Here is a 25,499-nt window from a genome sequence, read left to right as displayed (position 1 = left end):
ACACAACAATCAGAAACAGTCGAAGTTACGTGACAGTGTAGCTGCAATCACTATCACACTGGTCTGAAAATGATCCTAAAAAGACCGTGTCTTTTTACTTATGATGGTTCAGTTTATGACATAATTACAGCAATACTTTGATTAAACTGACATTTAAGTTAGGCTTAAATGCATGAGGAAGAAAACTAGATATATGATGCTTGCTTGGCCGTGTTGGTTTTTTTCCTTCTTTTTCGAGGCAGTCAGGAGTTATAGGATAAGACTTTCTTAAGTATCGAGCAAAATACCTGAGAAACAAAAGTAATAGAGATAACAAATAGATACCATAATCAATAAATCCATTAAACACTAAAACAAGCAGTGGAAAAAATATTTTATTTTTCTTTGTAGTTGATTCATGGCTTCTACAGACAAAAAAGCTCCAACTGGGTAGTTTCTAGATCCTGGGACAGATACCTATCAAGAAACTGAAGTGGGTACAATGAGGTAAGTAACAGGAGGATGGAAGACTCGAACAAATCCTGAAGGAGGCTGCAGAGTGCCTTGGGGTGAGACAATCTTGGACACAGAGGGAAGAGAATTAAGATTGCCACAGCAGTCTGAGCCCTTACCGATCAAAGCATATAAATGCAGCTGTTAACTTCTCAAAAAACTATTTCTAAACTCCTCAAAGTTACTTGAAACAGACTAAGAACCAAAAATCCATGTGTCTAGTTTAACCACAGCCGGCAACCAAGCAACATCAGCTGCTCATTCACTCCCTGCCCCGCCAGTGGGAGGGGAGAGAGAATCTGAAGGCTAAAAGTGAGAAAACTCCCAGGTTAAGATAAAGCCTGTTTAATAGGTAGAGCAAAAGCCACGCACACAAGCAAAGCAAAACAAGGAATTCATTCACTACTTCCCATTGCCGGCCATTTCCCCCCCACCTCCTCCTTCCCCCAGCTTTCTATACTGAGCATGGCGTTACAAGGCCTGGAATGTCCCTTTGGCCAGTTGAGGCCAGCTGCCCCAGCTCTGTCCCCTCCCAACTTTCTGTGCACCCCTAGCCCACCGCTGGTGGGGTGAGGAGCAGAAAAGGCCTCAACACTGTGCAAGTGCTGCTCTGCAGTAACAAAAACATCCCTGAATTATCAACCCTGTTTTCAGCACAAATCCAAAACACAGTCCCATACTAGCTACTGTGAAGAAAATTAACTCTACGCCAGCCAAAACAAGCTCACCATGTTTCACCTAAGGTGTGGTTTGTAGAGGGCCACAACACCTCTGGAAAAGGGGAAAACACAGAGAAGTTTTGGTATTAGGAAAAAAGAAACATGTGCATGGTTTTTCCCTCCCACATAACTTAAGAAAATGGGACCCAAACACATGGCACAATCTGGAAAAGAGATCTTGAAAAACTGAAACAGATTACAAACTACATCTAACAACAGGGGAAGGATTTGAGCCACACAAAGAATGCTCAGTGAGACACAGAAGGTCTGAGGGTCTAATCAGAAGACATTTCATACTAGACTTTTCTTCAGCATTCACATATAATAGGATAACTTAAAGATGGAAAGGGAACTCCAAGTAAAAGACTTGAATCAAAACATGCTCTTTGTATCTCTCAGTGGAGAGAAAACTACTTGCTGCCTTGCATATAGCAGGTGCATAGGTATCAGGGGCATCCCCTTGGTCACACCATTTGCCATCCAAAGAAACATGGGGTTCTTCCAGAAGGAGCGAACTCTCAGACAGCTTTGATGATTTAGAGCCCTATGGCCTGACACAGTGGTTCTCCTGGGATGTGACAGTTAAACTAGCCCCAACACATGTTGACAGATTTTGCAAGATAACTAAAAGAATACTTCTTCCTGAGGAAGACATAAAAAGGGTGAATTTCAGTAGCAAATAGCAGATGTTTTTATGTCCTGGGAAGGAAATCTAAATAAAATCGGGCAATACTAAAGGGCAAAACCAAAAGACATTGAAGACCTCTGCCCAAGGATGAAGCCAGAGCTGTCCAGAGTAGGGCACTGATACCTGGGGGTGATTTATAAAGTTATAAAGCTAATAATTCTGCTAATTCCTGAAGTCAAAGAACTTCTTCACCTTCAAACGAGCTACCAGTTCCCCATTCTGATTTCACCACAATTGTCAGCCAGTAACTCAAACAGCTAACACAGAGCTACAGAAAAGGGGGCAAGACAGATATCAAACACGCAACTCCTGTCAACATGTCTTAAACTGACCATGAAGCAACCTGAGATTGAGAGCAAACAGTTCTGGAAATTAAACACAGGCTGTTGCTCTCAGAGAAGCTGGCTAAAAGCCAACTGCCTCATCTAACTGAAGGCACTATCCTAGGTGTGGCTCTCAATCTTGACCAAAACATACTAAAACTCAGACACTTACAAAATAATTGGTGGTCAGAGACCAGACATCTCAGCTTCCTGTATTTGCAACATTCATTAGTTGGAAAACAATGAAGACTGGGAAAAGTCACAATAATTTGTTGGAATGGTTCCCTTCTGCAAGGGTACAGCCGAAAGATAACAAGGAACAAATTCCACCATTCAACTTGGAGGTGCAACTTCCTAGGATTAATCTCCTCTCTGTTACTTTTAAAGGTCAATACATACTCTGTAAAGCAAACTAATCTGAAACATCCAAGAGCTAAAACTGCAGGCAACACACACTTCTTTGTCTTCACCAAGTGAGACATTTCACAGCTTCCAAGTCAACCCAGTGCTCAGACTTTACCACCATGAGGAAAAAAAAAAAAAAAAAAGAAAAAAACCTAAACCCAAACAGAACAGTGGGCTGATTAAAACATGCCGTTTGCAGTCACGCTGCAATCTCCTTTAGGTGACAGCATGCACTCACTGCAATTGCGTCCTTCTGAATTCCTTATTGGCACTGGGCTCTCCTGCAGGGAAGACTATTCAAAGATACTATTACCATCTCACTATCGGAAGACTTCAACACAGCTTGAGACATTACAATCTGACCTTGATCTCTTGCATCATCACCTCCCAACTGAACTAAAAGAACACTTGATCCTCCAGCACTCAGAAGACCGGCAGAACATTGCAGCCTGTCTTCTAAGGATTAGAGACTACTGGAAGCAAATTAAGTTTTCCTCCGTTCACTGTGCTTCCTATGAAAACAAGGTCCCTGTTCTTTCTTCCAAGAAGCTCTCCAGCTTGAAGAATACATAAAAGGTCACCTGACCATAAAAGGTCATGGACAAAAATGGTTGCAAATACACTGTGACACAATAGCACACTATTAAGATGAAGCTGTTGGAAAGGGAAGTTTTTCCTCAATGGCAGCTTTGAAATTATACAAGTTTCCCAAGAACTAAGAACTAAACTACTTTTGACCATTTTATTTTCAAAAGAAAAACCTCCTATCACCATTTACAGGAACCTATAAGAGAGCAAACTCTCTCTACGTGCAAAACAACGTCCTGCAGTGGTGAAAGGACTTGTGCAATGTACTATTCATCCAGCTTGGTGCACTTCTGGGAGGCTCATACCATGATGCTCTGAGAGACCTTATTTATAAAAAGACAGAGGGGGACGCTTACACTAACCAAAGAAACAGTGACTTGGGATCACACCACAGATGAGTTATCCCTACATTTCACATAGGGAACATATAAAACAACACATCACACTCCCCAAAATTAGAATAGCTTTTCCCTATGACCAATTTGACTGAGAAGCTGACCCCCTGTGGTAACTGTAGTAAAGGCTTTCTTATGATAAAAGGTAATACACACTCACTTGCAGACCCAAAACAGCTTGTTAACAAAGGCTCGCTTTATTTTATCAGCTCTTTTATTCCTCTTAATAAAAGGGAGCAGTACAAATAAAAGCTATTTACCATGCAGGCCTCCATCAGCGCCGTGTGCATCTCATCTGTTTTATGTTCTTGATCAGCTCCAGCTTCAAGCAAAAACCGAACCATATCTAAATGGCCTTCAAATGAAACAGATCAAAATAAATAAACATTTAATATTGTAAACCTTTAGAGGTACAGACAAGAAACAATGAAATCATTTAGATGCTCATAGTTTGCTATTACAATTTTTACAAGTTGTAATTCACAAACCTGCTCTTTTAAACTACTCTAAATGGTATTTTTAGACAGCCAGTCTGTAGACAGTCTTTCCCAAAGATACTTGCCCAACTATGAGATGAAGACAGACCTCTCTAATTCAAGTTTAGACAACAGGAAACTTTCCTTGTGACTTCAAGCTATAAAAGACTGTGCTTGTTCCTTATTCAACTGTATAGCGACATATCATTCAGGTGTTCCAAGGCAGCATACAAAATCCAGTATTCCAAAACTCTTAAGAAAACATTCAAAAGTACGGCTGGAAGCTTTACTTAGATAAATCCTAGGAAATAAATTTAAACAAAATACAAAACAAGTTAAGAGACAATACCTTTATAGCATGCAAGCGTAAGTGCACTTTCTTTGAACTCGTTGGAGTGAGTGTTGATTCCTGCACCATATTCCAGCAATACTCTTGCAACCTCAACATGACCCGCGCTGGCTGCTTCCATTAAGGGGGTATGCCCATTCTCATTGTGGTCTTCTATATTAGCACCAGCTTTCAATAGCACCTTCACTATGTCAACAAAGCCCCCAGCACAAGCGTAAGTGAGAGCCGTGTTCCCTGCAGAGAAGAAAAAGTTTAGATGAAAGGCCTTTCCATCACCCACTCCTAATACAGGAAAGGAAATTAGTTTTACCAGCTCTGAACAAAACCAAGTACATCACTAGCAGCAGCCATTCACTTCACAGCAATGTCACTACAGCCAGTCATTTCAGGCTGGGTATAAAATCCCAACACAAATATAACGTGAAAGAGTTTTAATGCTAAGCCAGTATTACAAATCAGGAGGCTTTTCTTTGATTATTATGTTTCCCACTTTAGCACGCAGAGAGATCAAATACACACACAAAAAGATCAATGAGTGATTTTCACGCTCACTGTAGAGTTTGGGCGGTGAGGAGGCAGATTGGGGTTTTTTTGCCTAAGACTGTATCCTGTAATCCCTTGAAAACCTTCTGCTGGCTGGATGAAAATACATTCATAATTTAAAATTCTGGTACTTTAAGTGACAGAATCATATAAGGCTCATGCTTTAAATGCTACAGTCAATTTTAAGGTTAAGTTTTGCTTAATATGGCTAAACCTCAAGGTAAAAAGAACATTTCATAGTTTAGACACCCAAGTGTTAAAATTTGAACAAAGTTTTAATTTTATCTCAATATTAGCAGAACCCAATTGCAGGTTAATATTCTCAGCTAGGTTAATTAAGCTGTGATCAAGTATCAGCAATGCAGACAACATTCAATGCTCAAAGAATTGTATCTCCTCTTTGGTAAAAAGCCATAGACTGAAATAACTGGTCTTGACCAGATGTGTCCCATGGTCGTCTTACTGGGTAATTTTGGATTATACAGATGAGAAAAACTAAACTTCATGTATTTTTCTGGTCATCTAACACCTCAGTGGTTTACAGGAACAGCGCTTTCCATTACAGTTTGTATTAAAGACAATCTTTAATAATGGCCTCATAAGACTCTAAACACATCCGCTATGTATCTGGCCTATTCTTAATAGTTCCTGCCATGTTTTCTAGTGAATGAAACTATCAGACAAACCCACAGATCTTCAGAACATCTTATGTGCCAGTCTTATTAATTCTTCGTGTTCCTGCTTCCCAGTTACCTGTTGAAGACTGTGCGTTGACATCTGCACAATGAACAAGGAGAAGTTTAACAATATCTACGTAGCCTCCACTGGCAGCTGCCATTAAGGGAGTTATGTCTCCTTTATTTCCTCGATCTTCCACGTTTGCATGCATTGCTAGTAGCACCTAGAAGAAAAAGCTCACTTTAATAAATAAATTGTAACACCAACATTTTGCTTTTAGTACAGTGTTGCTTGTGAGAATGGTGTCCCAGCCAGCTGTGACATCCCCTTGCAGTAATACCCCCTCAATGGTGAAGCACAATGGCACTCCCCATTACTACCCAAACTGTGCTCTGCTTCAGGAAATGCTGGCTTTCTACATTTGCTCATATCTGCTAAAATCATCAAGTTACAGTGCAATACTGACATTTTCAAAAGCCACAGGGCAGTTCCATAAACAGAATGACAGCAGAGAGACTGTAAGCTTGCACTAATGACCAGAGTGCACAGAGGGTCATGCTTAGGGGGAAACAGTTTTCTCCCCATACTCTTGCCTGGCACCAAAACATCAAGCTGGACACTTTCTGAGAACTATCGCCTAAACATATTCAAAGCAGCACAAATTCTGCCCTTAGAAACACAAGTATAAAAGCCAAAAATTAACACAAATTAACGCACCGTTGATACAGATGTGATTAAAAAGGATTGAGCGACTAAGACATGAGTTTTTAGAAGGTAACCACATGTAGTGTTTGCTTTTGTTGCTATTTTAGATCTTACTGGAACATCTGCTTGGCAGAACAGCTCGACTGGATGTAAAGCAATGTCAGAAAAGTAGCTACATCATAAAATCCAAGATACATTCCTCAGACAAGTCCCTTAAACCTAAAGGCATATATGAAGGCATTTTCCATTAAAAAGACAAACGATAACTGGAAGCCCAACATGTATTAACTGATATTCCATTTAGATCGTAAAAAAATCAGAATAATCAGAATAGCTAAAATGTTTACCTACCAAAGAAGCCCATTAGACAATGCTTCACAAACGTTTAGTTGCAATTGTATTTGTTACTTACTTGTGCCAATTCATAATATCCTGCTGAACAAGCCAAGCAAAGGAGACTCTCCCCTTCTTCAGTATGTTCATTCACACTTCTTCCTTCATCCAACAGCTTCCGGACAGCATTTACATCCCCATCTGAGCATGCTTCTGCCAAACTGCGACTGGAAAATCAGTTACCACAGAATAAGCTCAAAATAAATCTGCAATAGATGGGTAGCTTTCCTATACAAGGAAGAAGTCTGAAAGACTAATGACATTAGCACTAAGCCTTACTAGAAAATACACCTTACAGATTTTTTTTTAAGAAAAAGCATACACTTTATTTCCAGAGATGAAATGGAGATAAAGACTTCGCTTATATCTAAATTAGCTTGTCCTCATCAGTTGCTAACTCACATAAGTCTTCATATATACTAGATGGAGAGAAGAGTACTCAAAACTAAGGTAATTTCTGGCGTTTGCAAGATACAGATGTAATCTCACTGATGCTACTCACATTCTGGTGCAATGCCAGATGCTGTGGGTCATACCATGGGCTAGAGGCTGTGACAACAACAAACTACTGACTATAGGTACCAGGGCATTAGTGGAGACAAAGCCAAAAAGTGGACGGCCTTATATCACAGAGACCACTGATACCGAACACCGCAACATGATAAACTTCTGACCACTGTCTCTCCTGTAGCAGGACTATCTCCTGTGCACAAAGCTTTTTTTCTTCTAATTGAAAACACCCAGTTTCTTAATATAAGCAACTGTTTCAAAGAAAAATCCTCACTTTACCTAATGACATCTTAAAGGAAGGAAGTTTTCAGATGGATTAAATAAGCCAATTAAACTGCACATTTTTTTAACCAGCAATAACACCACAAATCCTACATGGAACACTACTAACTCATACTTTTAAAAAAGTCACAAGAGGTAACTACAAGCTGAGAGTTAAAAGGAAAAGACAAGACAAACCCCCAGTTCTTGGCATCTAAAAGCTCAGAAGTCTACAATCACTACTTTACCCATCATTAACCTCTGGAGTAGAGAGAATAGCTATTTCCCCTGAGACTATGAAAATACACTTAAACAAATCTTGAAAAAGGTGAGCTGAGTTTCAGTTTATTTTGGATCAAGTCAACTGTCCTTTAAATCTTTTTCTATATATTAAAAAAAAAGTCTAACAGCAAAAGTCTAACTGTTAAAGCATTGCTAACAAAAGTGTAAACAAGAACAAGTCATGCTCAGTACTAACTCAGTTACACTTCTCTAACTGATGATATAATTTTATTTAGAAAATATATGCAAGGAGTCATGGTGTCTGAGCCACTGGGAGTCCAACCACAGTTAATGTCCTGGTGGGAAGGGGAAGGGAGGAAGAGCCATCTGTTATAAACAGTAGTGGACTGTATGTGATGCATTCCTACCATTTGCATTCCTATTTCATTTGCAAGATATGAACACTTGTTACTTAAATCTAGTACACTCAGTTTCATTAAAAACCTCCAACTTCTACTTTTATTCTGTAAAAGATAGAAGGTCACTCAAGAAATTCACTGACAATGAAGAAAATATCCATTTGTGCACAAAGTTCCCTCAAGAAAGCATACAAGTTTCAATTTTCAATCGTTCAAAGATTGAAATGCTTAAACTGTGTAAGTCCCTATTTTAAAAGGAACTAATTTGCTATATGCCCCAAAAGGAAATAAACTGTGCTGGCAGCTGCTATATAAAAGCTGAGATCTGACCTGCCAGTATCTGATCAGTTACATTTGCATTGTAATCACCAAGTGTTTTAAGTAAAATAATTAATATTTTGGTAAAGTTTATTATTTGCCTACATAGTCAAGTCCCTGCTCTGAAGCAATGGGACGCCAGCAAAAGGCTGCAGGACATTATCAAACCTGCTACCTTCTCCTTGGAGGTGGTATGGGAGAGCTGTGTGCTCATGGCAGGAGCAGTCTGTGACACAGTCCTGCTCCAAACCACACCTAAGCTGGCATTTGCAGCTCAGGATCCCACCTTCAGCCAGTGGGAAGAGGGGTGGTTCACGCACTTCTGCACACTCATAGTCCAGCCTTTAGGAACAGGAGCCACCCAACACCAAAACCTGCGAGACAAATCCTGAAAGTGATCCAACATTTTTAGAAGATGACCTTAAGCCACCCCATATAATACAGAACCGCAGTGAAACAAAACATGCTCTGGGAAAAGACTCGTAGTTTATTCTAGTTGACCCAGGCACTTCAAGAGGTTCGCTCTCTGCTCAGGTTGCCTTTGAGATATTTCCAAGACATTTTGTAGAAGTGATAAGAATGCCACTGGGATGCTCTTCCAAATGAAGCAGAGGATTCTGTTGACCTTTGCTCCAAGGGTGCATTACTGGCTCATGTTCCACTTGTTGTCCAACATGAAACTCAGGTCTTTCTCTCCAAAGTTGATTTCCAGCCATTCAGCCCTCCACATCCATACCAATGGACAGAGACATTCTTCCCCAGGTGCAAGACTTTGCATTTCCCTTGTTGAATTTCATAAGATTCCTGTGAGCCCCTTTCTTTAGCTTGTCAAGGTCCCTCTGAATGGCAGCACAACCTTCTGGTCCATCAACCACTCCTTTCAGTTTTGTATCATCTGCGAACTTGCTGATGATGCACCCTGTACCATCACGTGGGTTACTGATGAAGACATTAAGCAGTACTAACCCCAATACCATCCCCTGGAGTACATCACTAGCAACTTGCCTTCACCTGGACTTTGTGATACTAACAACTCTGAGCCTAGTAGTTTGGAAGTTTTAAGTCCACTTCACTGTCCACCTATCTGGTGTAGCCATCTCATTGCTGAAGGCTATCAGTTCAGGATTGATCTCCCCTTTGTAAAACCATGCTGACCATTTCCCACACCATTTTATACTTACTGTGTTAGACAATGGCTTCCAGGAAGATTTGCTCCATGATCTTTTTTTAGGTACCTGCCTGTAAGTCCTTTGGATCGTCTTTCTTGCCCTTCTTGAGGACAGGGGTGTCATTTGCTCTCTTCCAGTCCTCAGGAACCTCCCTCATTCCTCATGACCTTTCAAATAAATGGAGACTGGCCTTGCAGTGACATCAGCCAGCTCCTTCAGTACTCATGGGTGCATCCTATCAGGTCCCATGAACTTGTCCGCTGGACTATGTCCAACCTGTTTAAATGCTCCCTGACCTGATATCAACTAAGGGCAAGCCCTCCTTGATCCAAGACCTTACCACTTATCTCAGGGGCTTGGGATTCCTAAAAGCAAATGTCTCCAGTAAAGTGCAAAGCAAAGGCAGCATTCATGATCTCTTCCTCTTCCGTGTCCCCATCACTAGATCCCTCTGAGTCAGGCTCACATCTTCCTTCATCTTCCTTTTGCAGTTGATACACTCACATTAGTGTATCTTGTTGCCTGTCATGCCCTTTGCCAGATTCAACTCCAAGTGGACTCTGGCTTTCCTAATCTCATCCCTATATGCTTGGACATCGTCTCTATGTTCCCCATGGGCCACCTGGCCTGCTCTGACCTCTTGTTTGCTTCCTTTTTATGTTCAAGGATGTGCCTCCAGCATATATCTATCTCCCCGTGTTTTGACCCACAAGTAATTTCTCCAGCTTTACTTAGGAAATTAAACTATATTTGTTCTATATTTGTATTTACATTTTGAGCGATGACTCAAGACTCTTAATGTAAGCACTTTGCTTTGCATATCCCAAGTCTGAATGTCAAGAGGACATTCATACGAAAGAAAACGTAAGACTTTTGATTTTTTATCTTAGATCCGCAGATCAACAAGTGTAGGCAGTCACACCATCTCAATACTTTAGGAACTATCTGCATCACTTGTTAGAGTAGAAAATATTCCAGAACCCCTAAGATGGTTTGAAATTACCAGGTAGAAGAAAGCTTTTGACAACATAGGACAAATCCTCAGTTCTGTCACCACAGGAATTAAATGCCGTCCTCATCAATTATCAGTTACAAAAAGTTACCAGATAATACAGTTTCATTTTCTCCTAAGTTCCTGAGCAAGACCCAAGGAAAATCGCTGCCCTGTTAAGTACTAGTATTCTCTTCTGCAATGAACTAGAATCATTAGTTTCCAACAAAGTATGCTGAGGCAGTAGTTAGAGAGCTATCACCAACTCTTCTACAGCTAGGAATTTAACAGGTTTTTGAAAAAGAAATCAGCTGTCTAGTACAAGAGAGATCAGCAGGTGAGAAAGAAACATTTTTCATATTTTTCTCCTACACTTTGAAGCCAGTAACTTGATGGGACAGTAGTCACACCTTTGGATTCAATAACTTTGCTTCTGCTAGTAGTAGAGCAGATGTGTTACCAACTATAAAATTAACTGAAATTGAAATTGAAAATACAAACTTACATTCTATAGTTGGGAAATGGGAGGTGGGGAGCAATCAATACATACTTGTCCACTTGTCCTGCATTGTGATTGTTCTCTGCTCTCATCCGCGTCAATGCAGCAGCAGCTTCATCCAGCGCACAGCTGACAGAGGATGTCAGTCTTCGGAGAACCTCAGGATCTGCGAAGGCTTTACCATCGGCAGTGGACAATTTACCAATTCCTTCAGTGTATGTTCGTTCATCAGTCAGGTTAGTATGAAAGTCACACAAAAGAAACGCAAAGACACTATTTTAGATTTCAGCCACATGCACTATTAGTTAAAAATCATTTGCAAACATGCCAGAAAATCAGCTACTTACAAGTAACTGTTAACATTTTTAATACTTGAACATTTAATTAACTATAATATGGAAATAAGAAAACTTTTTATCAACTGGAAGCTTCACTACCCGTCCCAAATTCCCAACTCACACCTTTGAAGAAAAAACCCCACCCAAACAAACTCCACCTCTCAGGGGAATAAGGGTAAGTCCAGGGGTAAAGCCCAGAAACAGAAGTTTGGGAAGCCGGTATTATTCTACAGGTTTCATTTAATATTTTCTGAACGTGAAGAATTTTCCTATTTAAAGCTTAAGGGTAATAACCCTTTCCCGTTCAACTCCACCCAAAATGAAGTGGACTTAGCTCCAATACATTTTTTCTTTCTCAAGGGAAGAAAAAAAAACACCCCAAACCTGTTATCTTAAATTCCCAATAATTTAACATTCTAAGCTTCACAGCTCTAGCTACAGGCACAAAAATTCTGAAACAAGATTTCAAATATTTTAAGTATACTTGAGATCAATGCACCCTCTACACTAACATTACACAGCAGAAATGCTTGGACTCAAGGAACGTTTGTAACAGTTTCTTTTTTAAAAACAGTTTCTTTGCTGCAAGACTAAAGCTGAAGGCAAACCCAGACCAGCACTGTGAAAGCATTTATCCCTCTCATTTAAATAGCTGATATAAAATTACGGTACAGCTGTGTAGTTTTACTGCACACAGGTTCTACTCCGTACACTTCAGCACAGCCTATTTTACATATGCAAACATCACTGCACAGTTGCCTCTGCAGTGTATTCGGGGCTCGTATTTGCGTATAGAAATGTGCAAATAGTGAGCAGTACACACACACCTCCCACCCACACCTTCCAGAACCAACACAAGCAACTTCACGTGCTACAAAAAGCAAATGGCTACTGGTTTACAGAAAAGCTTCACCAGTGATGAATCAGTAACTTTTCCATTCCTTTTCTGTTAAACAGCCTCAAATTAGATTTAAACCTCTGAAAACAACATACCTTCTACCTCAGAAGATTTGCTATTTGATACGTGCAGATCTCTGTGACATTGATTTACATCACACCTACCACAACCCAGCGTGCAATGATCACAGAGTAAATACTGAAACCATACTTTGATAGTTTCAAACATTGTCTTCAGACAACTTCCCCAGTTTGTTTCTCATTAATGTAATCATCAATCATTACCAAATTTCTCCCCTGAAGGCCATTAAGCCAGCATACGCCGGGCACCCTCTGTTATGTTGCCCCACAGCACCACTAGGCAGCACTGGCTGACAGTATTCAACCTGAACGCTGGTGCTGGCAGCGGTGAGGAGTCCCTGCCCTGTCACCACGCAGACATCCACCATGAGGTGCAGAAGGCTACTTGGTCACCTGAATCCGGGCATGGGCTATGAGGGCTGAGCTGAACTGTGTGGTTGGGTCCAAGCGCGCTGCCTCCCTGGCTCCAACATCCTACCTCTGGATCACTGCAGCACTGTCAGCAGACTATGCTCTCATTGTTAAGAGACTATCCACTCTGCGATAAAACGAGAAATTACAGCTAGATTTGTCCACATCACACCGACGTGGTTGTCAAAGACTGGCTAGTGCACAACAGAGAAACACAGGGCCCCAAACTTGAAGGGGCTACCGGCCACATGCCCCCTTTCACCTCCAAACTGTTGAGGCCATAACTCTTCTAGCCCCTGCTGTTAAATATAGTGAGGTCTAAATAGCAACCTCAAACACCACAGCTCACTCACATATTAATGTAAACCGAATTTGTTGTTGGTTTAAAAGGGGATGGGAGTCATGTCAGCTCCACAGTGGCAGCAGGTGGGACAGCAGGGGACAGTCACTGCAATACTGCACCGGGGCATCAATTTAGTACTGAAGCCAGAGGAAGTAGTAGTTTTTACAGAGACATGCTTTCCCAGGACAGCTCAGAGTAACCCCACAGCGGCTATTTCTGGTGGCAGCACGGGCTTACGCTCGCTTGCAGTGTACATAAAGGTACTGCCTAAGGAAAGAAAGGGAATAAATCTTCACAACTTGGTGCTGAGCCCTCCTCATCCAGTAGGACCATTGCAACCAGATCTGAATGCTGCAGTAAGCAAAGTCGAAAAGAACTTGAGAGAAATCTATAGGACTTTGAAAAATTACCCCCAAGCAAAGGCTAAAAAAGTGTAGATTTAGCTAATAAGGAGCCATACAACAGCAGTTTCCCTCCACTTCGAAGGGTCTAATGAAGGAGCTGGTGAACAGCACTACAGCTAGCATCAGTGGGAAATAGAACAACCGGTCAAAAGTAACACCACCACCACAAGCAAACAAAATAAACCCCAAACAAAATGACCTGGCCATCTGAAACTGAAGTGGGTATCTCAATTGTTTCAAATCACTAAGATCAGACATGTCACTTAGACTAGTAGAACCTACGCTTCACTAGTCTCACCATGCCTGAAGTTTGCTTGTTGAAGCACTCATACTCAGGATTTTGGGAGGCAAGAGAAGTCACACCACAGATCTAAGTCCTGTGCCCTGTAAAGACTGCAGAGCTCCTGCTCCACAAGATCTCTTTTCACTGACTACTGCTCATGGTCACCTGGAGGACTTGCCAACCTTTTCCTTCCAGCTCATACACATACAGCTCACTACAGTTTCAGACTTTGTCCCAGAAAAGGTGCACTAAGGCCTTTCGGAGGGTAGGCCAAAGATGCCTTTTAATTTATCTCACCAGCCAAGGCTCAACCCAGGTGCCATTCCCAGCTGTTTATTTCATATGTTTTTTTACATTGCACATGCCAGAACTAATCAACAGCCACAGAAGACATCAGAACAGACATTTGCTGGGCTGGATGGGGTAAAAGGGAGACAGATTACACGAATTACCACTGTAAACACCCATTCATTTATTTCCCTTTTGCAGCTTTACAGTACCATCGAAATAATTGCTCTTTTTTTCCTTCTCTACAGTTTAGGATGGGCTGTGCCAGGATCTTACTGCTCTAATGCTCACTTATCTTTTGATCTCTTATTTAATTGGCTTTGTGTCCATTTCATAACCATTTGCTCTTATGACACTCTCCTGAGCGTTTAAGATGCTTCACCCACAAGGGACAGCAGCAGTTTCATCTACAGGCAGGTGCTGGATTAAATCTCTGCTTGTCTCCTCCCATCCAACGAATGCCAAAAGCATCATTAAGACCATTCTCCACTTTTGCTCAAATTCATCCTTCTTGCACACAACTGATCCCAGTTTCTCCCATTATTACACTCTCACTAGCAGGTACTGATTACTGATCTGACACTGCCTGCGTTGAACCCCAGTGTCTGACATTCTGTGCTTCTTTCTGTGGACTGATCACTGCTGCAGCATTAAGCCAGAAAAGATAACGTGGGAGGCACTGCAGGTTGTCTTCACTGAGAACAGTCTACAGTCATTAACCATACAGAGATGGTGATGTTCTCAATGCAAAGCTACAACTTACCACTAAAATGTTCATAAGAAAAACCAAAAAAGGAAGTGCTTCCATACAACATGACCTGCCACACAAAGGCAAAAAAGCTGAATTTGAAAATAGATTAGATAGGTCCATAGAAGGCACAGGCTTTGCAGTAATACTACTAACAGGGGTCTTGGAAGCCACTATTTAAGGACATTCCTGAATAAGAGACTACTGGAAGGATAGTACCGTGATTGTACTGCTTTTCTCCCAAGTGTCCACAGCTGGCCACTGCAGGGCACAGGGGGCTAGAGACACCCTCAGTCTGCCTTTTGTGTGGCAGTTCTTCAGCTGAGCACCTTCTGTCAAAGCCACATGCCAGTGTGTTCACAAACCCTAGCAAGGACAAGGCCAGCAGCATTATCATCAACTGAAGAGAGAGCTTTTAATCGCCCCTAGGAATAGGTTGCCCATGGAGTTGTGGACACCCCATCCCTGGAAGTGCTCAAGGTCAGGTTGGAGGGGGTTTTGAGCAGCCTGATCTAGTGGAAGATGTCCCTGCCCATAGCAGGGGAGGTGGACTGGATGATTTTTAAAGGTCACTTCCAACCCAAAAAATATTCTGTAGTCTCTCCTGACTGGAAATAGATGACCTAGCTCCTCCCCATCCAACACATCACCACACAGAATGTAGATCTCTAAATTAGAGAGAAAAATATGAGTTCCAAGATCTGCAAGCAGATTAGGCCTTCTACTGGGCCACAAACCACCAACCTATGGCACACAAATTAAGGCTGCATCTGAAAGAGGTATTTACACCAGTTTAATCAAGTCAACAATTCAACAGTTTAGCAGAGATGAAATGTCCAGTACAACTGACTGCTGGCTGAGGTTGGTGAGGGTGACTGTTTTTTTCCTAAAGCCACTATGGCACACAGCATGACTGAATTTAGTGGCAGATAGTGCCAGATGTTCCACATGTTAGTGCCATACTACCGAACTATTTAAATTAGCCTGAAGTTGATATAGATGTGTATGTGAACAAGAAGCTCACCCTTCAAGAGAACAGCTTGCTCATCAGGTACACACCTGTGCCCCAATAACCAACAGTCCGATCTGAAGCATGGGTTTCTTTGTTGCCTTTTAGACTCATCAGGATATCCCTAAACTAAGCCAAGGTTTAAGTTTTAGGGTAATCTGAAATGAGCTGGTAACCTCTCAGCATCATTTGCCTAAGTTTAACAAGTCAAAGATACAGATATCACCTCAGAAAAACTGGAACACAAACAGGTTTGTGTGTTTGGAAAACCCCAAACGGCAGGCCTTATACTACAGGTGTGATTTTCCCATGAGGAATCGGAGATTACATTCTCTGAAAACCATGTCTGTCTATTTTCACAATGTGAACACAGAAGTTGAAAGCCACAAATAAATACTGAAGAACATGAATAACCTAGGCCAAAGTTGTTTCAAGTTCACTGCAGTAAAGGAACAAGTCAGATGCCCACTCAAGCAACCATTCCCTTCCCTTCTCTTTCAAATAAAGCTACATCCTTGTTGGAGCATCAGTTGCTTTGCCCTCACTAACTGGATAAAGTTTATCAAGGATAAGGAAAATACTTAAGCATAATTTCTAGCGAGTAGCTAGAATACCTTAAAAAGAAATTACTCTAGTATGGAGCCCACAGTTAAGTCCCTCATACCACATGGAACTGGTGTAAACATATGCTTTTAACATCAAAGGAGATTGTTCCAAAGATATAAACATATCTAAGCATAAGATGTAACGTCCAATAATCCTCACAAAAAAAATGCAGATTTAGTGGTGATTATGTTTCTTCGTAGTCAGTTCCAGCACACTGAATGTTCGAACGCACTTGAGGCCATTCACCTGCTGAAGTTTCCAATTTATGATCTCACATTCATCACAAAGTCTAACTCAACTTCAGCTCATATGGAATCATCTGCTGGTCCCAGAAGCTTAAAAGGATCCTCTGTTTCCTTAAGGTCTTACATCACTTCTCCTCCCAAAGTCAGGTTTTGATGGAAATGTCGATAGCTTTAAAGACCCAAAAGAAGAATTACATGAAAATCATGGCCCAGAAGCGTGTCTTTTTTTTAATGTATGTCAAGAACCTGTTTTAATCAGCATAGCACACAAGTAGCCCATCAAACAAGGTGAAGAGGGTTCAGGGAAGGAGAGAGGGGACTTTAGTTTATCTTCTTTATCGGAATCCCCATTCAGAGAAGTTGAAAAGTTCTAGACTGTCAAAAGCAACTGCTACTGTCTTGTGCCAACAAGCAGTAACTCTACCAGAGAAGTATTAGTTCTAGTACATCACCTCAGGTGCTACTGTAAGACAAGAAGGCAACAGGCAGGACTGCGCATAACCCTTCTGTAAGGTCACAGGTGGCTTAACTCCAATTCTGGACACAGGTATGGCTCCCCTAACAGTACACGAGAGGAATTCAGTTCAGGCACATTAAGAGTAGAACCTAAGGGAAGAGTTCCTAAAGACAAGAGACTTCTTAGACCCTTTTAATCCACATTATAGGTTTCTTTCTGGTAATACTTTGGAACAGTGCAGCATCTGCAGAAAATTACCACCTACTATTTTCTGTAAATTCTAGCAGTGTGGGAAGCAAGCAGAGATTCTCTCAGTCATTTACCAAACAGCAGGCTGCTGCCCTCTGCAACGTCCTAACTTCCTGTGTTGGGTACGTGACAGAAAATGGTTTTCTCACTCCCCATATAACTAACAAAACAGCGTGCACTTCCCTCATCTCTGATGATGTCAAAGTGTTTCCCAAACACTGGCTGTTAAATCATTTTCAGAGCCAGTAAAGCAGAGTGTAGTATTGTCAGCACACTCACTAAGACCCCCACTGATCTCTGGGCATGAATCAGCTGTAACCTGCTGCCCTGGTTAATGCCTAAGCAAGGTTTGCAAAATTCTAGTTGCCTTGAACAAGTAACGCAAGTCAGCAGCCGGGTGGGTGAAGCAACAGCACTGAGGAGCACCCTCATGGCCAGACCTGTGCCTGTCTTCTCCAGGTCAGGCTTCAACCACCACATCCCCCAGCACAGCCTCTGCCGGTGAGAAAGGTATGGGCACAGAAGCACTGACCAGTTTTTGGAAAGAAAGACAGACCTGAGTTTTGCAAAACAAATCTCAGTAAGGATGCAACTCAAATTATTCCAGCCCATTGTGCTGGCTCTATGTTTTCTTGTGAAAACAGTCCAAAGCCAAGGAGATCAAAAGGAATAGCCATTTTCAAGTTCCACTGCTTCTGCATCAAGATACCTAATTTACAACATCAGAATGAGGGACACAATATATTTACAATTTTTTGAATATTTAAAAATATTTAAATGTGTTTTATTGTATGCTGATTGCTCAAAGTAAAGTCATCAAGAAAGAAACCACATGTTAAGGACTGCTCTGAATATAGGAATTGGAAAAATACTAATAATACATTCTAGTGTAGTCTTCTTCCTAAAATTCCTATGCTTTTAAAAACTTTTAAGATAAAGCACTATTAAAAAGCTTAATTCACACTAAGCTAAAGAACATTAGAGTTACAAGGAAAATTTACTTGCTGTGTAAGAAAAACAACTGTTTTAAGGCAGAGTATAGTCTGAGCTATGCCATTGGGATTTTTGGGTAAGCCATTTGGCCTTTAAAACAAATTTCTTCATTAAAATACTTTAAAAAAGTTTTAAACCCTCCTTGTTAAGCTAAGCATGCCATACTTAAATTTGTATATGATTCTGGGGGGCCTTTTAAGAATTCACACAATATTTACAGACCCTAATCACATCTATCACAGAACCCAGGACCATGTGTGAAGGGTGACCTGACCTTCAAGAGCTTGTAATTTGCGGATGCCCAAAGAGTTGCACTGAAATCTGCAGAGATTGTGCATCCGGAATGCCCATATCTCAAAAAAACCCCAAGTAGTTATTTCAGACACTATACTTTGCCTTACCTGCCCACATTTCTTTGCTAACATTATTTGTATAATGACATAAATGCTGGTCCAAGCTGATTCTACTTTGCTTTTCAAAAAACCCATATTTTGACATGAATGTCACACCACCCAAGTCTTCTCCTGACAAATGTGCCTTTAATAAATACATGGTAAAAAATACCCTTTTACCATAATTTTTTTTTTTTTTTTTTTTTTTTTTTTTACAGTATCTTTTGCATCATTCAGAAGAACATAAACGTTCTTTCGAAGTTTTTAGATTCTCATTCCTGGCACTTGAAATCCCATATACTTCCATGTTGCAACAAACTTGCTTATAATCTTACCCTATCATCTCAATCCAAGAACGCTTTGATTATGGTCTGGCATATCCTCAAAAAGACATCTAAGCCACTTGGTAGTACCCTTTCTAATCACTACATAACAGATTATCATACATTACTCTACCATTATGTGTGAGACTACCCATCAGTGCTTAAACAAGCACACAAATTGATAGATAATATTAATCGTTTTAAATGCCAATAATTATTTTGAACAAGAAAATACCATTAACTAAATTGTTTGGGTCCCCCTTCCTGCTCCAGATTCTTCCTAAATCAGTCTTTCTGCACTAACACTCAAAGATAGGAAATCTTAATCCCTATTTAACAGAAAGGGTTATTCCCAAAAGACAGTTGTGAATGCAAAGCAAAGGAGATAAAATTATGGTGACTCATATCAGTCATGTCTTCAAAGGCCTGACCAGCCCTTTTCTAGCCCTCATTCAGACTAAACTAGTTTCCTAGCCCATCTTCAGCAGCAGGAAAAAACATACAGTCATGCACATGCTCTCTCTGATTGCTTCCATACACTGCCTATGTACTCAAATCGTAACACAGTTGACCATTACTAAACTTCTTGCTTAAATTCCCAAAACATTCTCAAATACAGCAGGGCTGGATTATTCAAGTTGACTAAATGGCATATACTCTGAGTTTACAGACCTAATTTTTGTCATCCTTACAGTCCCCTTTTTACTAGGTCAAAATAAGGTACCCGAGTGATTTGTCTTACAACTAGCCATACCATAACCAAAACTTTTCCTTTCCAACAAATACAGATCCCTAAAGGCTCTACAACAGCACCTTCTAAAGTCCTCTTTAAAGTGGTTTTTTTTTTTTGAACTTCAACTAGTGTTCACCCAGTAACACTTCTGGAAGCCTAATACCACTCTTTATTACCGTGCCATTAAAAATCTCTAGGCAGCGCCATTCCCTGGGAAGCAGGACTGGGAACCACCACACTGCCCTGGCTCGCTTTGCCCTTCTCACAGAGCACGTACCTCCTCCTGTACGCAGGGTCAGCCCCAGAGGCTGCTGCTCGACAGCTTCCTCAGCAGATGATTTATCATCTCATAAAACCAAATAGAAAACTCAGGGTAGGACGATGTCCCTTCTCATTGTATCCTGCTATATTTACCAGATTTCAATTCAATGACATTCCCAGATGGAATGGTAACAGAATCACAGAATCATATAGGGTTGGAAGGGACCTCTGGAGATCACCTAGTCCAACCCCCTGCCAGAGCAGGTCCACCCAGAGCAGGTTGCACAGGAACACATCCAGGCGGGTTTTGAATGTCTCCAGAGAATGAGACTCCACCACCTCCCTGGGCAGAACCCTCAGTTTACTTGTCACCACAGATGGTTGGTCCCTTGTCTCTCTTCTGTTGGATTATGTGGTAAACCTATCAAAGTGTGACAGTTCAGGGTACCACAAAGCCAATGTAATAAAAAACAGAGCTTGCCTTCTGCCCCCAAAATCTCTTTCAAAGATAAAAATGCAATGATTAAATATTTAAACTCCCCTCCCTGTCCCAAAGTCATGATAACTCAAAATCATGTATCAGTAAGATGCCAGTTTCTGGTTAAGACATAAAAATCTTCAGATAAGCTCCAAGATAAGCTCCAAGCTTTCTGTTTCTGTATTCCCTCCCTGCTTGCAAGAGCTAGATTTTGGGGGGAACTCAAACTATAAAAGACTTCAGCAGGAGGTCACGTTTAGCACTTTTGCTAGAAACAGATCATGCAATAAGGTAAATGAAGTGTCTTTCTGACATGACTGTCACGCTCAAAAAACGGCACTCCAGAAACCATTTAGAACAGCCCAAGATGTCACTGTCTCATGGAATGCCTCCAAACAAGATCTACAGGCAGAAAATCATGCAGAGATATCACCCGACCACCTCGTGCGCAGCAAACGCTAGCAGCCTTCCTAATGCTTCCAGCCTTTGCACTGATGCATTTGCAGAGATTTCTCAGTAAACTAACCTCTATCAAAAGGCTGCTCCTCAGCAGTCAACCCCTGTCATTTCCACTCCCGTACCTCTAGCCAGGCAAAAGCTTCAAGCACCTTCACACAGCACACGGAATAACCTCTGTTTCAGGGAAGTCATGTCTACTACTCAGGTACGTCAGAGCTGGATCATGCACATTAACTATATTTGGCATTTTTGGGATGTGTTTGAGCAGCTGTGCCTGGCCCATCGAGTACCCCAGAGAGGGGCTGCGGCCACAGAGCGCAGAGAAACTGCACAAGGTCTCTGCAGTAGTTCTATCATTTTCTACAAGAGCTGGTCTTCCTTAGCCTGCACTGTACAGTTCAACCAAGTAATTCCTGTCGTATACTTGGAAATCCCATACAGCTACAGAAAAGGATCCCCCTTTCCTCAAGCAGAGCACCAGCAGAGAAGACACTGCCTTCCCCACAGCCAGCACCAGCAAACAGAGGATGAGGAGCTCAGCATGGCTTAGGCACTTGGTGCGAATCTGACAGCAGAAAGCTCATCTTAACTCCTTGAGTAAGCCTTTGCCATCTTCCAAATGGGAATAAAAGAATTCTCCTGCAAATAGTTCTACTGGCTGAATGTGACATCAGGAACTGAGACCAGTGGCAGAAAGCAAGCATTCATTACTGTGCAAAGGAAACTTCATGTTGTGCCTAGTTTCAGACCCAAAAGGATGAAACAATCAGACAATTAATAGCAGCGGTACTATTTAAAATCCTGGCACATCTGAAACATTCCCTCAAGATGGCAAAGGGCTTATAAAAATACAAAAATTTGGTTTGACTGGGGAAGGAAAAGAGGAAGGTGGCAAATTCCGAATTTGAGAGAAAATCTGTCAGGGAAAGGCAAGACGAGCATCTCTAGATGGCAACCACAGCCCAAGAACAAGCATTTTTATTCTGTAATGGTGAACTATTTAGACCACAGCTAACTAAACCTCGTAGAAGTTTTACCTCCCCCCACAACCCTCCCCAGTGGTATTTTTTGCTTAGCTAAGTCTCCCTGGGAAAGCTGTTTGGTCCTTTCAAAGTCCTCATTCAGAAGACATTTTAGTGTAGTCTCTTTTTGAGAAAAAGCTCAACCAGAATGCTTCTCCATTTTTCAACTGGTCATTCCAACACTACACCTAAGCAGCACAAGGACTAACCTAGGCAGCAGTAGAAATTCAATATGGCGGTGTTTATTTTAGCTTTGTATTCTAAAACACTAAAAAAAACCTACATTGAAAAGACTGAACGCCCCAAAGTCAAGTAGTTGCCTTTGAGTCTTCACCACTGAATATCAAAATTATAGTCTATATACAGAGAGATATCAAAATATAATATCAAAAATATGAAATATAAAAAAATCAAAACATATTATTCAAATATATTCAAAATTCAAATTATAAAATAATTAACATCAAAATAATAATATCAAAATATAATTACCTTCAGTGTACTGAAAATTTTCTGTACCCTTAACATCCCTCTTGTAACTAGGCTGAACACAAGAATTCATCCTTTTAAATATATTTGATACAAATTTCCACCATAAAACTGTTTGGGCTTTTCCCCCCCATGGCACCACCAAGAGCATGGCATAAACAGAATGTATTTGCTACAACTTTTACTTCTCAATTAATATTTGGACATGCTAAGTAAAACTCATTTAACCTGAAATTAAGAGCTACAGCTTGAGGGTTTAGCTGGGTTGTTTTGGGTTTGGGGTTTTTTTTTGAGTAATTAGCATTTTACAATATTTCATTTGTCATCGTCACAGTTCCCTGCAGACTTTTACAGCAGCAAGTTTTCAATTTCTACAAATCAGATTCCTGACAGCAAACCGTCACTCCCAAAAATGACATTTTCAATGCCATCTGAAAAATTATGCTCAGATCATCTGCTAAGCCTTTTCTGTCAACAGCACAAAAAGTTTTATTCTCCTGGGTTGCATTCCATGGTCTTAACCTCAAAATATTCCTTTCTTTGCAAATCCCCGCTCCTAAAAATAATAGGAAACCACCTGCTTCAGCAATGCCCACAAGTGATAGGGCATATCTGGGAGGGGAAAAAAAAAAAAAGAAAGCCATCACAACACACATATGCCATGGGAGAAAATGATCCTTAATTCCAGCTTCTAATTTTTTACTTGCTTGACACTGCAAATTCTTAATATTATACTTGCATTTACATGTATTTCAATGTAGTTGTCAGAACAGGAGCCACAAATCTCGATGACATTTCTCTCTGCTTTCCAGTATGGCAACTATAGCAGTGAGAGACTTTTTTTTTCAGAATCAAAAACTAGGAAGTCTTTCTCAATTACAATTAGTTCTTACTCTTATTTTGGTAACATTTTGATGACAAGGGTTCCTTTTGGGGATCATCTGCTTTTACCTCAGTAGGCTCAGATACCTCAAAATCTGGAAACCAATTTTCTATACTTCAGCACAAACAAGAGTTCTTGCTTAACTAGTCAATACTGATTAACTTTTACATTTCTTTCAAGCGTTTCCTCATTAGATTTCAATTTAGTCTCACATTACTTCAATACCAGGTTACCTAGTCAGGTAATTTACGTTAGCCAGCAACTTCCAATTTTGCTAAGCTTGGAAGCCCCATAAGCAAGTTCAGCAATGAAAAAAAACGCTCTACACAGACTTACAGATATTTCTAGCAAAATCCCAATCTCCCCAAATAGTCTGCAATTTCACCTAATTTCTCTCCGCCAACCCAATCCACCCATTCCCTTTGTTTTCAAAATGCAAGAAAGAATATGGATATTTGACAGGCATGGTATGCAACATATATTTAAACTTAAAATACTAAAATAAAAGATTGGTTTAAACCTTGTGAGAGAGTTCATATGAGAGTTCATGTAGGAAAGAATAATAGCAGAAGGTATCCATATACTTACCTCTTCATATTCCATCTTACTTAATTTCCTGGCCATGACAGGCTTTGCAACAGCATAAGTCTAAATTATTCTCAGTGCGATTTTTTCAAGCTTTCACTAAGCATCCATTTTCTCCCACTGTACAAAAACTGAATTACCTTTTCTAGATCTGAAATAACACAAGCTCTGTGTGCCAGCCTAACATTTGCCCACTGCCAGGAAGATACCTTGGTGCTCCTCCTCTCCCAAGGCATTCACTCACACCAACCCCACTGCACTTGGGAGAAGGGGAGGGAGCTTTCTACCAGTACAGCAAAATGAATTTGACCAGCAAAGGGTCATTCTAGCCACGGCCAAAACTGGCAAAGGGAGAGAAAACTGTGCAGCCAGGAACAGAAGTTTCCTGTCTGATGGTGACAGCAAATAGCCACTAAACCCCCTCAACCACCTCACACACCTCCCCCTGTGCCACTTATTCGGAATGTACAAATTTTTATGTTTCCTTATCAAATATATTTGTAAAGAAACACAATTATTCAATTTTCCAAGGTTTTGTTTCTATAAAAGCTCTAACAACGAACCATCTGCTTTACTACAAGGTGACAAGATCCCAGATACAGTCCTCAACACTGCCGACTCCTTACAGACCTACAGACACATTCATCACACTCTCCCTGGAGGGGTTCAAGGCCAGGCTGGATGGGGCTTTGAGCAACCCAGTCTGGTGGAGGTGTCCCTGCCCAGGGCAGTGGGTGGAACTTTAAGGTCCCCTCCAACCCAAACCATTCTATGATTCATCACGTATATGCATAAGATGATGCTGATCACTCAAACAAATGCACTTTGACCCCATGCATATTACATGTAGTTAATATGGAAGCATCATGAATTATTCCTGCATCAGTTACAGATATACTTCAGCATCAGCAAACAGCTTTTTCATCCATCTCACTGCAGATAAGCGTACAGCAGACACATCCACTCCTTGGATTACCTAATGCTTTGAAGCAGCAGCTACAATTAGGACAAAAGCAATAATACAGTTAAAAAAAAAAAAAAGCCAGTTCTGTTGCAGCAATCATTTAAACAGCAATTCAGTGGCTGAATTACTTTAAACAAAGCAACGTGAAGCTCAGAGAAGGGCTTATAGTTCAAGACAAAGCCTGAAGAATTACATTCAAGTACAAGAAAGTGTTCATATTTCCTCTAGCAGAGACAATAATGAACTGAACAGACATTAATGCTGAACTTGTCTAGACTGGATTGGAGTGTTCACTCATTTTCTCCCTTTCCTTGTTTTTGGGGGTTTTTTTTGTTTGCTTTTGAAGTATCTTTGGAAGAATTAAGCCTTGGTCCAAAGCCTAGTGAGTACATTCCCCACACCTATGAAATGCTAC

The 25,499-nt window shown here is 40.8% G+C and overlaps 1 protein-coding gene across 1 annotated transcript in view; it reads right to left on the bottom strand.

Moving 5' to 3' along the window:
• Window positions 1-25,499, bottom strand: part of ANKHD1 (ankyrin repeat and KH domain containing 1) — a 103,726-nt gene that overhangs the window by 63,366 nt on the left and 14,861 nt on the right. The window contains exons 2-6 of the mRNA XM_014959661.1: window positions 11,195-11,351; window positions 6,774-6,921; window positions 5,732-5,879; window positions 4,436-4,669; window positions 3,871-3,965 (exon numbers count right to left, since the gene is read on the bottom strand). Of these exons, the coding sequence (XP_014815147.1) occupies window positions 3,871-3,965; window positions 4,436-4,669; window positions 5,732-5,879; window positions 6,774-6,921; window positions 11,195-11,235 (666 nt within the window). The 5' untranslated portion in view covers window positions 11,236-11,351. The remainder of the gene's footprint in view (window positions 1-3,870; window positions 3,966-4,435; window positions 4,670-5,731; window positions 5,880-6,773; window positions 6,922-11,194; window positions 11,352-25,499) is intronic.

This window comes from Calidris pugnax, unplaced genomic scaffold, assembly GCF_001431845.1.
Source record: "Calidris pugnax isolate Ruff unplaced genomic scaffold, ASM143184v1 scaffold418, whole genome shotgun sequence".
Classification (NCBI taxonomy): domain Eukaryota; kingdom Metazoa; phylum Chordata; class Aves; order Charadriiformes; family Scolopacidae; genus Calidris; species Calidris pugnax.
Note: the sequence above shows the minus strand (reverse complement) of the source record. Positions and strands in the feature narration are given on the sequence as shown.